We start from the raw sequence: 13328 nt of genomic DNA on the forward strand, positions 1-13328 counted from the left end.
TGTTTCCGGATCTGAAGACTAGTTTTCTTCCATTTGTAGTTTTAATGGGACAATGATCAACTGTTCTGATAGCAACAGTGATAGTGAGAATTAATGTATGACATAGTGTCTGAAGTTTGGTGGTGGTTCCGAAGAAGAGAAGAAGAGGTTTAAACCAAAAACGTATTAAATCAGTAGAAAAATCAGCTTTGCTTGAAGCAGTCTTTGGAAGAATCCTGACTCTGTGATTGGCTCTTGCAGGTCTCCACTACGGGAAGGAGAGTGTCCGCAGCAGTGGAGGTCATGACCTTCATACCTTCATCTCCTCTGGGTTTGTCACGTTGGGACGCGGCCAGCCCAAAGGTACAGTACTTTCTAGATCTTATTTTTCTTGCTCTATATAATCTTTAATCTTTTCTATCCACCTCTATCTAACCTCTTACCCTTACAAATCTTATCTATACAAATATATCCAACCTCTTATCCACCAATCACTATCCCTCCATACACAGATCAGACCAAGAGTCTCCTTCTGCTGAGTCAACAATGATACTATACTTCTGGTACTATATTTCTGGTACTATATTTCTGGTACTATATTTCTGGTACTATATTTCTGGTACTATACTTCTGGTACTATATTTCTGGTACTATACTTCTGGTACTATATTTCTGGTACTATATTTCTGGTACTATACTTCTGGTACAATATTTCTGGTACTATACTTCTGGTACTATATTTCTGGTACTATACTTCTGGTACTATACTTCTCTTCAGCTTTCCTCCCTCTTTCTATCTCTCTTCCCCCCCTTTTTGTTTCTCTCTCTCTGTCTCCCTCTATTTCACTCTCTCTGTCTCCCTCTCTCTCTGACTCTATTTCTCTCTCTGTCGCTCTCTCTCTGTCACTCTCTCTCTCTGTCACTCTCTCTGTCACTCTCTCTCTCTGTCACTCTCTCCCTCACTCTCTCTCTCTCCCTCTCTCTCTCTGTCGCTATTTCTTTCTCTCTCTCGCTCTCTTTCTCTCTCTGTCTCTCTTTCACTCTCTCTCTGTGTCTGTCTGTCTCTGTCTCTCTCACTCTCTCTCTGTCTCTGACTCTCTCGCTCTCTCTCTCGCTCGCTCTCTCTCTCTCTCTGAAACCTACCAGACACTAATTTCTACCTTCCACCTCCACCCCCTGGGTGACGTCAGCATTTTCTCTCTATAACCCAAAGTGCTTTACCTTCTAACCTGCTAACTTGGCTTTGTTATGCATTATTATCGGCATTGGGGTATATTCAATATTTCCAGGCATATAGGAATCCGTAGCTATCTGTGCTTCAGTACCACAAATCAGACTGTTGGACAAGAGAATCAGTGTCTCTGAGGAAAGCTATTCTACAGTCTAACCATCACCCCTTCTCTCTATGTTTCACACACACACACACACACACACACACACACACACACACACACACACACACACACACACACACACACACACACACACACACACACACACACACATACACACACACACACACACACACACACACACACACACACACACACACACACACACACACACACACACACACACACACACACACACACGGTTGTCATTTGCTCGGCCCTGAGTTTTCCCGTGTGTTAAATAGTGATCAGTAGACTGGCCTGCTGTGATACATTCTCTTCTATCTACCGCCTATATGTCACACTATGGATATGTCATGCAACTTGCTTAACCTGCTGCTGGTCAATGCTGCTCAAATTGTGTGTGTGTGTGGTGGGGGGGGTGTGGTACGCCAGTGTGTGTGTGTGTGTGTCCATCTCCTGCACTTTGTCTAGCTAAACTGTAACTTCTACATATACAGTGCCATCTGGAGAAGTATCTTGCATCTGTTACATCGGAAGCTTGACTCCTTGAAGTCGACACACAGCCAAGTGTTGTCTGTCCTCATGATTTATGGTCTTTTTGGGTGGTATCAGCAGTCTTTTTGGGTGGTATCAGCAGTCTTTTTGGGTGGTATCAGCAGTCTTTTGGGGTGGTATCAGCAGTCTTTTTGTTCGGTATCAGCAGTCTTTTTGTTCGGTATCAGCAGTCTTTTTGGGTGGTATCAGCAGTCTTTTTGGGTGATATCAGCAGTCTTTTTGGGTGCTATCAGCAGTCTTTTGGGTGGTATCAGCAGTCTTTTTGTTCGGTATCAGCATTCTTTTTGGGTGGTATCAGCAGTCTTTTTGTTCGGTATCAGCAGTCTTTTTGGGTGCTATCAGCAGTCTTTTTGGGCAGTAGCAGCAGTCTTTTTGTTCGGTATCAGCAGTCTTTGGGTGGTATCAGCAGTCTTTTTGTTCGGTATCAGCAGTCTTTTTGGGTGGTATCAGCAGTCTTTTTGGGTGATATCAGCAGTCTTTTTAGACGGTAGCAGCACTGGACTGTACAGTAGAGCCAAAAGGAGAAGTTATATAAATTATTATACACTGGGAGATTCATACAATCTATTTTCACGCTGTCAAAACTTCCTGATTCCATGTTCATCATATTAATTACATCAGATGAGGAATCTGTCATTGATTTAATCTGTGCGGCTCTGCAGATTTACACAGTAAAGATTTATCCTTGGGTTTGGCTGACGTCTGGTCTGTTGCCTGCCCATAAACCCTGTTCTCTGTTGGGCTGGAGGAACGGATGGAGGCTTGGAATGGGACCAGGTCAGCATCAGGTGATGCTCCAATAAATCAATATCTCTCTTCCTCACCGAGAGGTGTCACGGTTTGGCTCGGCCAACCAACTGCAGAGGAATGGAGAGAGGGACAAGACAGAGGGGCATTTCTACTTCACTTCTGTTGTTCTATTGAGAGAAAAATCCTTTATTGTTCACATAAAATTAGCAGTTTCCATCTTTGCTCCTTTTTTTGTGTCTCGGTGTGTTGTGGTCCCTCGAGGCAGGAAGGTTCACAATGGTATTCATCCAGTCTCTCTCTCCCTCTCTCTCTCTCTCTCCTCTTTGTAGTTCCCCCATGAAACATAAGTTATGAGAATCACTGCTAGATTATATATCTAGGATTCTTTTTTAGTTTTTAGTCTCTCTCTCCCAACATCACAGGCAATTCTCCATCTGCTTCCATCCCAAGCTGTATGTTTGTGAGGCAGTATGGTGTCTGGTTTAGTATCCCAGATTTCTGCGGTTACATTTGTGTTCTGTAACAATGGGTTGTCCGATATTTTTCGCTGCAGAACAAGCACATTTCCAGACTGGGATCTTAGCACGTAGAATACAAAAACAAATATCCTGGGCTGACTTGCAAAAATATGCAAACAAACAAACTACTTTGGGTGACAGTAGATCTAGGTTGTACATCCCTCCCTTTCTCGGTCTTCTTTCACCCCTCTCCTCTTTCTCGGCCTTCTTTCACCCCTCTCCTCTTTCTCTCTCTTCCTCTGTCTTCTTTCACCCCTCTCCTCTTTCTCTCTCTCTTCCTCGGTCTTCTTTCACCCCTCTCCTCTTTCTCTCTCTCTTCCTCGGTCTTCTTTCACCTCTCTCCTCTTTCTCTCTCTTCCTCGGTCTTCTTTCACCCCTCTCCTCTTTCTCTCTTTTCCTCGGTCTTCTTTCACCCCTCTCCTCTTTCTCTCTCTCTTCCTCGGTCTTCTTTCACCCCTCTCCTCTTTCTCTCTCTTCCTCGGTCTTCTTTCACCCCTCTCCTCTTTCTCTCTCTTCCGTTGTGTCTTTTTTTACTCTGTCTCTCTCTGTTATTGGTTGATATCAATTAACGTCCCGCTAATGTATAGAAAACGAACAGGGGATATTGCGCTGAGCAGAGATCAGTGATTAGCTTTACCCAAGCCTGCCCTTTCAGGTCTCTGGACATTAGTCTCCAAAATGGAGGGAAACAGTTGATTTTGTACTGGGCCGTGGCTAAAGGCTACAGACTACTGAGTCACGCTATTGAACCAAGACCACAACATCATTTCCTGAGTTAGTCAGAACCAAACTGTGAATCGTGATCTAGTTGATGTTGAATAAGCTGCTGTCTGTTTGGCTAGTTAATTACAGTGTGTGTGAGTATATATATGTGTGAGTTTGTGTGTGTGTGTGTGTGTATATATATGTGTGCGTGTTTAGAAGTTAATTACAGTGTGTGTGAGTATGTGTATGTGTGAGTTTGTGTGTGTGTGTATATATGTGTGTGCGTGTTTAGAAGTTAATTACAGTGTGTGTGAGTATGTGTGAGTTTGTGTGTGTGTGTGTGTGTGTGTGTATATATGTGTGTGCGTGTTTAGAAGTTAATTACAGTGCGTGTGAGTATGTGTATGTGTGAGTGTGTGTGAGTGTGTGTGAGTGTGTGTGTGTGTGTGTGAGTGTGTGTGTGTGTTTGTTGTAATTACAGTGTGTGTGTGTGTGTGTGTGTGCTAATTACAGGTGTGTGTGTGTGTGTGTGTGTGTGTGTGTGTGTGTGTGTGTGTGTGTGTGTGTGTGTGTGTGCGTGAGCATGTGTGTGTGTGAGTGAGTGAGTGAGTGAGTGAGTGTGTGTGAATGTGTGTGTGTGTGTGTGTGTGTGCCTGCCAGGGTCCACCACAACACTGGGTTCACCACAACACTGGGTCCACCACAACACTGAGTTCACCACAACACTGGGTCCACAACACTGGGTTCACCATAACACCGGGTTCACCACAACACTGGGTTCACCACAACACCAGGTCCACAACACCGGATCCACCACAACACCAGGTCCACAACACCGGATCCACAACACCGGATCCACCACAACACTGGGTCCACCACAACGGAGTTCAGGCATGTCTTCCTCTACAGCAAATTACATTTAGGCTAAATCTGTCTTACGCTTGTTGTACAAAGTGTGTGTGTGTGTGTGTGTGTGTGTGTGTGTGTGTGTGTGTGTGTGTGTGTGTGTGTGTGTGAAACATAGAGAGAATGGTGATGGTTAGACTGTAGAATAGCTTTCTTCAGAGACACTGATTCTCTTGTCAAACAGTCTGATTTGTGGTTTTGCGCCCGCACGATCACACACACACACACACACACACACACACACACACACACACACACACACACACACACACACACACACACACACACACACACACACACACACACACTGCGTGTCTGTTCTCACTGCGTGTCCCGAGTTGCCTTCTACTGTTGGATTCTTGTTTCAGCTCACTCTTACAGTTTATACAACTTTGGAGCAATTTTCACAAGTTTGTGCTACATTTTCACAAGTATCTATTACATTTTCACAAGTATCTATTATATTTTCACAAGTACTTACTATATTCTCACAAGTATCTACCTAATTTTCCCAAGTACTTAATATATTTTCACAAATATGTTCTACATTTTCACAAGTACCTACTATATTTTCACAAATATCTACTGCATTTTCACAAGTACCTACTATATTTTCACAAGTATCTGCTACATTTTCACAGGTATGTAGTCACTTTAACTACTATTTAATCCAATAGCAAAAATACAATATAGACATTTCCAAACTTTTCAAAGTACTGAATAGAAAGAACAGGTGGTAAATATAATTGTCCATACAGCATTTGACTATAACTTGACATGTATAATACATTTTATGTTGAGAAGTGTGTCCTCCAGTTTCATTATCCTTATACAGTACATACGTAGAATAAATCCTCAGAGATAGGGCTGACGTGAAGCAGTTGGCTACTGTAAAAAAGTAGCACGGTGTGGTGAGCCGATCAGTTATCTGATGTACTGGGGACTAGGCTGAAATATTCTCATGGTATTTCACGGAAAACGTAGATCTTGCATGACTGACTCGAGGGTGAAAGATGAATGAATTCACAATCAAAAGGTTCTGAACACAAGATAGGGGGCATTACAAGTGAGTTTTGAAAATACATCTGAAAATACTGAACAATTTGCCACTTGCTTGGCAAATTAAAAGCCTTCCTCTTCTTGTAGATGTGTGAAGAAGACAGGACAGATGTTGTCTGAGGGGTGAATAGCCATCTGTTCAGTAGTCTAGAGACGTGCTGGCCCTGACTCCGCCTCTCTCTCTTCCTCTCGCTCCTCCTCTCTCTCCTCATCTCTCTCCGCCTCTCTCTCCTCCTCTCTCCCTCTCCTCCTCTCTCTCTTCCTCTCTCTCCGCCTCTCTCTCCCTCCTCTCTCTCTCCTCTCTATCCTCCTCTCTCTCACCTCTCTCCACCTCTCTCTCCTCATCTCTCTCCACCTCTCTCTCCTCCTCTCTCTCTCTCATCTCTCTCTGCCTCTCTCTCCTCCTCTCTCTCCGCCTCTCTCTCCTCTCTCTCTCCGCCTCTCTCTCCTCTCTCTCAGCCTGTCTCTGAGGGGTGAATAGCCATCTGTTCAGTAGTCTAGAGACGTGCTGGCCTCTCCGCCTCTCTCTCCGCCTCTCTCCCTCATCTCTCTCCGCCTCTCTCCTCTCTCTCCTCCTCTCTCTCCTTCCTCTCTCTCCGCCTCTCTCTCCGCCTCTCTCTCCTCCTCTCCACCTCTCTCCTCTCTCTCCTCCTCTCTCTCCGCCTCTCTCTCCTCCGCCTCTCTCTCCGCCTCTCCTCCACCTCTCTCCACCTCTCTCTCTCTCCTCCTGTCTCTGAGGGGTGAATAGCCATCTGTTCAGTAGTCTCTCCTTCTCTGCTCCGCCCTGACTCCTCCTCTCTCTCCTCCTGTCTCTGAGGGGTGAATAGCCATCTGTTCAGTAGTCTAGAGGACGTGCTGGCCCTGACTCCTCCTCTCTCTCTTCCTCATCTCTCTCCACCTCTCTCTCCTCCTCTCTCTCTCCGCCTCTCTCTCTCCTCTCTCTCTCTCCTCTCTCTCCGCCTCTCTCTCCTTCTCTCTCTCCGCCTCCTCTCTCCCTCCTCTCTCTCTCCTCCTCTCTCTCCTCCTGTCTCTGAGGGGTGAATAGCCATCTGTTCAGTAGTCTAGGGACGTGCTGGCCCTGACTCCTCCTCCTCTCTCTCCTCATCTCTGTTCAGTAGTCTACCTCTGGCCCTGACTCTCCTCTCTCCTCATCTCTCTCCGCCTCTCTCTCTCCTCTCTCTCCTCCTCTCTCTCTGCCTCTCTCTCCTCTCTCTCTCCGCCTCTCTCCTTCTCTCTCTCCGCCTCTCTCTCCTCCTCTCTCTCCTCCTCTCTCTCCTCCTGTCTCTGAGGGGTGAATAGCCATCTGTTCAGTAGTCTAGGGACGTGCTGGCCCTGACTCCGCCTCTCTCTCCGCCTCTCTCTGCCGTTCTCTCTCTATCCGGACTTTATCTTTCTGAGAGACAGACAACACTGTCCAAAATCAGGTTGAATTAACGTTGTTTCCATGTCTTTTCAACCCAAAATATATGTGATGACATTGAATGGACGTGGAACGTAAGGGAACTTTGTATTTTTTTCACCTAACTTTTAACCTAAATCCAAAAATGTTTTTTGTTGATTTCAGGTTATATTCACTTTAGTTAGACAACTCAACCAAATGTGGAGGTTGAACTGACGTCTGTGCCTAGTGGGACACTCCTTTCTCCAACGCCATCTGTCTGGACGACCAAGATGCCTCCTTTGAATTCCTTTGCTTTTGTTGTTTTGTCCTGCACTGTCTCCGAAAGCGAACCCCATTCCACATAGAGCCTTTATTTATCAAATAGATTTTTTAAACGTATGTCTGTATTCCGTGAATGGTAACATTCAGCCATGCTATTGCAGTAGACATTTTCGGTTGATGTAGCTACTATGATCCAAGATACATCTACAATTCAGTTTGAGCTGATCTTCAAGTCCCCAGAAATTCTAAGAAACTTTTTTGTAAGATATCTCCTGAACACAGAGCAAATCAGAGCTGCTCTAGTCGTTCTGCTTCCTACAGTAGTGGTGATGCAATGCATTTGCAAGTCTCCCATAACAAACTGTAGTCATGACTGTGACCTAAAGTAGAAAATAATACAAAGCCTGTGACAAGTACAGGACTTTATGTATTGACTAGCCTTTTTCCTTACTCAGTGACTGTCCTGAACACAATCAGTACAGTACATCACTGTCACATTATACCGGAGTCTTTCAGACGTGTCACATATATTTAGCCAAGCTAGGAGGGCCATAGGGAATACAAAGCTTAGCACTCAGTAGCCAGATTGAAATTGCCATTTCAGTTACGGGAAGAAATTAAAACTACATTCCACCTTGATTGATTGAAATGTTCCGTTTACAGTCCAGAGAGCAGATGGATTGACAGCTAGCTATGCAAATTCGACAAAAGCATTCAAATTCAACCTGAAGACTTTGATTGGTTGAAGACAGTCATTTTCATTTCCACTCTTCCATATGCCAGTCAGTGAGGATGATTCAACATTCAGCCAAGTCATTACTTTAGACAAAAGACTACACGCCCACATAGTTTATTTATGTATTACCTAATTACATCGTCAAGCCCAGCGTTAATTCTAGTTGGTGATTCCAGTTGGTGATGAACTCAAATTGGTTTTCATGGCAATGGATGATTGTTTTTTGGTGGATATGATGATACCAGTCAGTACAGTGGGAGAAGTAAATCTGGATGTGGACAGTTTTAATTCATATTGTTGTGTTTACTGTGAATTTTCAACCAAAGAAGAAAAACAACGCAACAGTCGTTTGTACCAAGTACACAAAGTGTTTGGAGAAAATGAAAGCAATCCTCAAAAAGCACTTACATATTCTGCAATTAGACAAAACAATCGCACATCTCTTCAAGGAACCCCTACTGGTGGTCTGTAAGCGTGGTCGCAATATTGAAGATAGCTTGTCAGGATTCTCCCGATATGATGATGCTTATTATGCATTATGGTTGAACCAAAAAAATGACATGTATCAAAGAAATGAAATGAAAAACAATTAAGTATGTACGTGAAATTGAATTAAACAATAATGTATGTTGATGCTAATATTATGTACAATATTGAATTATGTCTCCATATGATAACAATAGCCTAATATATTCAATGTGCTATAAAGGGTTGTTCTTTTAACAGTTTCACTCAAGTCATTCTTATCAACTTAATAATTATGACACACCACTGTTGTCATTAGTTGCACTAATTGCACTGTTTGTCTACATAACTTGGTGCAAGCAATTATGCCATTGCCCTGATGAAGGCATGGTGATGCCGAAATGTTGGTGATTTACCCTCAAAAATTACTGGGAGTGTGCAACTCTCTTTATTTTTATAGCTTACTGTGAATTCCCAACATATATAGTCTACAACTTATAGTATATGAGTACATTCACTACTCTCCTTTTACCCAGACTAGAAGTTGATATTTCAGTATCATAAGTTAAAAACATAGAACATTAATTAAGTAAGAAAAAAAGTGGGAAAATGCCTTTTCAGAGCAACCAGAGGGATAGAGGTGCGAGTGAAAGGAATACTGCCAAAGGACATTTTCTACATTCCTGGAGTTGTGTTGTGTCATATTGACACATAGTTTTCTTCTAAATCTTTCTTAGTTTTTATTCTGAGAATTATGATGATTCCATCATTGCCCAAAAACTTCCACTGTCGTTAAAACACTCATCTCCAAGATGCAGTTGAATCAGATTTGGAATGAATCAGATTTGAAATGACTCAGATTTGATAGAATAACGACATACAGAACCATCAGAGTGCATGATTAAGAAACCAGACGCCTCAGACCAAAACATCCTCCCCCAAGAATCTTAAAAGCTTCGCTAGTGTCGTCAAGGAGACAAAGACATACTGTAAACAACAAACAGGAAGAGCCTCCTACGATGTCAAGACACACAAACCACAGAGATCCCTTCTTTGTTCATTTATATGACACACTCTCTAAATGTCAACCCAATCAGTCACCTTCTTCCTCCTCCTCTGCCTCCATACACAGCATAGTCTCCAAAGATGCTGGGTGGTGTTGTCACTGACCTGCCAGATGAGCGCTGTGGAAAATACCCAGCGAATGGCATGTTAATGTGATCCTTCAGTGATCAATGGGGCCAGAGCACTCATTATCAGCTAGGACTATGGGCAAGATTCCTCTAACGCGCTTTTTCATTTTACCAGGCAAGTCAGTTTAGAACACGTTTTTATTTACACTGAAAGCCTACACCGGGCCAAACCCAGACCACGCTGGGCCAATTGTGCACCACCCTATGGGACTCACAATCACGGCTGATTGTGATACAACCTGGATTCGATCCAGGGTGTCTGTAGTGACGCTTCTAGCACTGACAAACAGTGCTTTAGACGACTGCCCCACTTGGGAGCCCACTTAGAGAGAAGAGACTGGTAGACATCTCCCTCTTTGTCGCTCTCAGGTGGTGCGTTCTCAGCTGAATACGGAGAGGGAGGAGATATTATGTTGGGATTGAGGGAGAAGTGTGTGATAGTGAAAAATGGGGAACGTGTTAATTGCGTAGCTGCAGAGCTAGCGAACTGCCACCTGTGTTTCCTCTCTAACGCAGGTAAACATACAGTACCAGTCAAAGGTTTGGACACACCTACTCATTCAAGGGTTTTTCTTTATTTGGACTGTTTTCTACATTGAAGAATAATAGTGAAGACATCAGAACTCTGAAATAACACATATGGAATCAACCAAAAAAGTGTTAATCAAACTCTGAAATAACACATATGGAATCAACCAAAAAAGTGTTAATCAAATCAAAATATATTTTATATTTCAGATTCCTCGAAGTAGCCTCCCTTTGCCTTGATGACAGCTTTGCACACTCTTGGCATTCTCTCAACCAGCTTCAGGAGGTAGTCACATGGAATGCATTTCAATTAACAGTTGTGTCTTGTTAAAAATTAATTTGTGGAATTTCTTTCCTTCTTAATGCGTTTGAACCAATCAGTTGTGGAGGGGATGATGTACAGACCAAGTCCATATTCTGGCAAGAACCGCTCAAATTAGCAAAGAGAAACGACAGGCCATCATTACCTTAAGACATGAAGGTCAGTCAATACGAACAATTTCAAGAACTTTGAAAGTTTCTCCAAGTGCAGTCGCAAAAACCATCAAGCACTATGATGAAACTGGTTCTCATGAGGACCACCACAGGGATGGAGTTACCTCTGCTGCAGAGGATAAATTCATTAGAGTTACCAACCTCAGAAATTGCAGCCCAAATAAATGCTTCACAGACTTCAAGTAACAGCTACAGCTCAACGACAACTGTTCAGTGGAGACTGCTTGAATCATCTTCACGGTCAAATTGCTGCAAAGAAATCTCTACTAAAGGACACTAATAATAAGAGGAGACTTGCTTCGGCCGAGAAACACGAGCAATGGACATTAGACCGGTGGAAATCTGTCCTTTGGTATGATGCGTCCAAATTTGAGATTTTTGGTTCCAACCGCTGTGTCTTTGTGAGACGCAGAGTAAGTGAACAGAAGATCTCCGCATGTGTGGTTCCCACCGTGAAGCATGGAGAAGGAGGCGTGATGTTGTTGGTGACATGTTTGCTGGTGACACTGTCAGTGATTTATTTAGAATTGAAGGCACACTTAACCTGCATGGCTACCAGTGCATTCTGCAGTGATACGCCACCCCATCTGGTTTGCGCTTAGTGGGACTATTACTTGTTTTTCAGCAGGACAATGACCCAACACACCTCCATGCTGTGTAAGGGCTATTTGACCAAGAAGGAGAGAGATGGAGTGCTGCATCAGAGGACCTGGCCTCAACAAATACCCAACCTTAACCCAATTGAGATGCGTTGAACCGCAGAGTGAAGAAAAAGCAGCCAACAAGTGCTTAGCATATGTGGAAACTCCTTCAAGACTTTTCCAGGTGAAGCTCGTTGAGAGAATGACAAGAGTGTGCAAAGCTGTCATTGTTATTTTTCAGCTCGGGGATTTGAACTTGCAACCTTCCGGTTACTAGTCCAACAGTCTAGCCACTAGGCTACCCTGCCACCCTGTCATCAAGGCAAAGGGTGGCTACTTTGAAGAATCTCAGATATAAAATATATTTAGATTTGTTTAACACTTCTTTGGTTACTTACTACACGATTCAATTTTTGATATTTCATAGTTTTGAGGTCTTCACTACTATTATACAGTGTAGAAAATAGTACAAATAAATAAAAACCCTTGAATGAGTAGATGTGTCCAAACTTTTGACTAGTACTGTATGTCAGGTTTTTCCCTCAGAGCTCAGAGCTGGAGAGAGGCTGGTCCTGCTTTATCACCCACCACAGGTCAGGAGAGACATTCTCAGGAAGAGTGTGTTATACTTTGCAGGAGACGAGATGAGAGGAGCACTGTTTCAAAGCTCTTCATAACAGACTAAATTATTGTCAGTTACACAAAACAAAAATTAAAATACTAATATCAGTACTTCATAGTGTTTATTTACTCAAATATGTTCAGGTCGTTAAAAACAACTTGCTTACATATCTCAGCTATGTATCTCAGTTTCCCACCTACAACGGGAAACCTCTCTACAGTACCCTCCCTACAGTACCCTCCCTACAGTACCCTCTCTACAGTACCCTCTCTACAGTACCCTCTCTACAGTACCCTCTCTACAGTACCCTCCCTACAGTACCCTCCCTACAGTACCCTCCCTACAGTACCCTCCCTACAGTACTCCTCTCTACAGTACCCTCTCTACAGTACCCTCCCTACAGTACCCTCCCTACAGTACCCTCCCTACAGTACCCTCTCTACAGTACCCTCTCTACAGTACCCTCCCTACAGTACCCTCCCTACAGTACCCTCTCTACAGTACCCTCTCTACAGTACCCTCTCTACAGTACCCTCCCTACAGTACCCTCCCTACAGTACCCTCTCTACAGTACCCTCTCTACAGTACCCTCCCTACAGTACCCTCCCTACAGTACCCTCTCTACAGTACCCTCCCTACAGTACCCTCCCTACAGTACCCTCTCTACTGTACCCTCTCTACAGTACCCTCCTACAGTACCCTCCCTACAGTACCCTCTCTACAGTACCCTCTCTACAGTACCCTCCAGTACCCTCCCTACAGTACCCTCCCTACAGTACCCTCCCTACAGTACCCTCCCTACAGAACCCTCTCTACAGTACCCTCCCTACAGTGGTGTGAGATGTGGAGAGTGGGGGCAGAGAGGGGAAGTGACAGTTAGTTGACAGGCCTCTTATCATTGTCCAAATGGCAGTTAGTTGACAGGCCTCTTATCATTGTCCAGATGACAGTTAGTTGACAGACCTCTTATCATTCTCCAGATGACAGTAATTTGACAGGCCTCTTATCATTGTCCAGATGACAGTAATTTGACAGGCCTCTTATCATTGTCCTTTTGCTGTGGTCCGTTTGAAATCAGTAGAGCTATTTCTCACACAGCATGGTAGGAAAATACATTCCCTTTTGTCTTAGCCAGAGAGAGAGAGAGAGAGAGAGAGA

The 13328-nt window shown here is 43.8% G+C and overlaps 1 protein-coding gene across 3 annotated transcripts in view; it reads left to right on the top strand.

Moving 5' to 3' along the window:
• LOC112223367 (protein shisa-6-like) overlaps nt 1–13328 on the top strand; it is a 122776-nt gene that overhangs the window by 32897 nt on the left and 76551 nt on the right. For all 3 annotated transcript variants that reach the window (XM_042305582.1, XM_042305583.1, XM_042305584.1), the window contains exon 4: nt 241–342. In XM_042305582.1, the coding sequence (XP_042161516.1) occupies nt 241–342 (102 nt within the window). The remainder of the gene's footprint in view (nt 1–240; nt 343–13328) is intronic.

The sequence above is a fragment of the Oncorhynchus tshawytscha genome, linkage group LG24 (assembly GCF_018296145.1).
Source record: "Oncorhynchus tshawytscha isolate Ot180627B linkage group LG24, Otsh_v2.0, whole genome shotgun sequence".
NCBI lineage: Eukaryota > Metazoa > Chordata > Actinopteri > Salmoniformes > Salmonidae > Oncorhynchus > Oncorhynchus tshawytscha.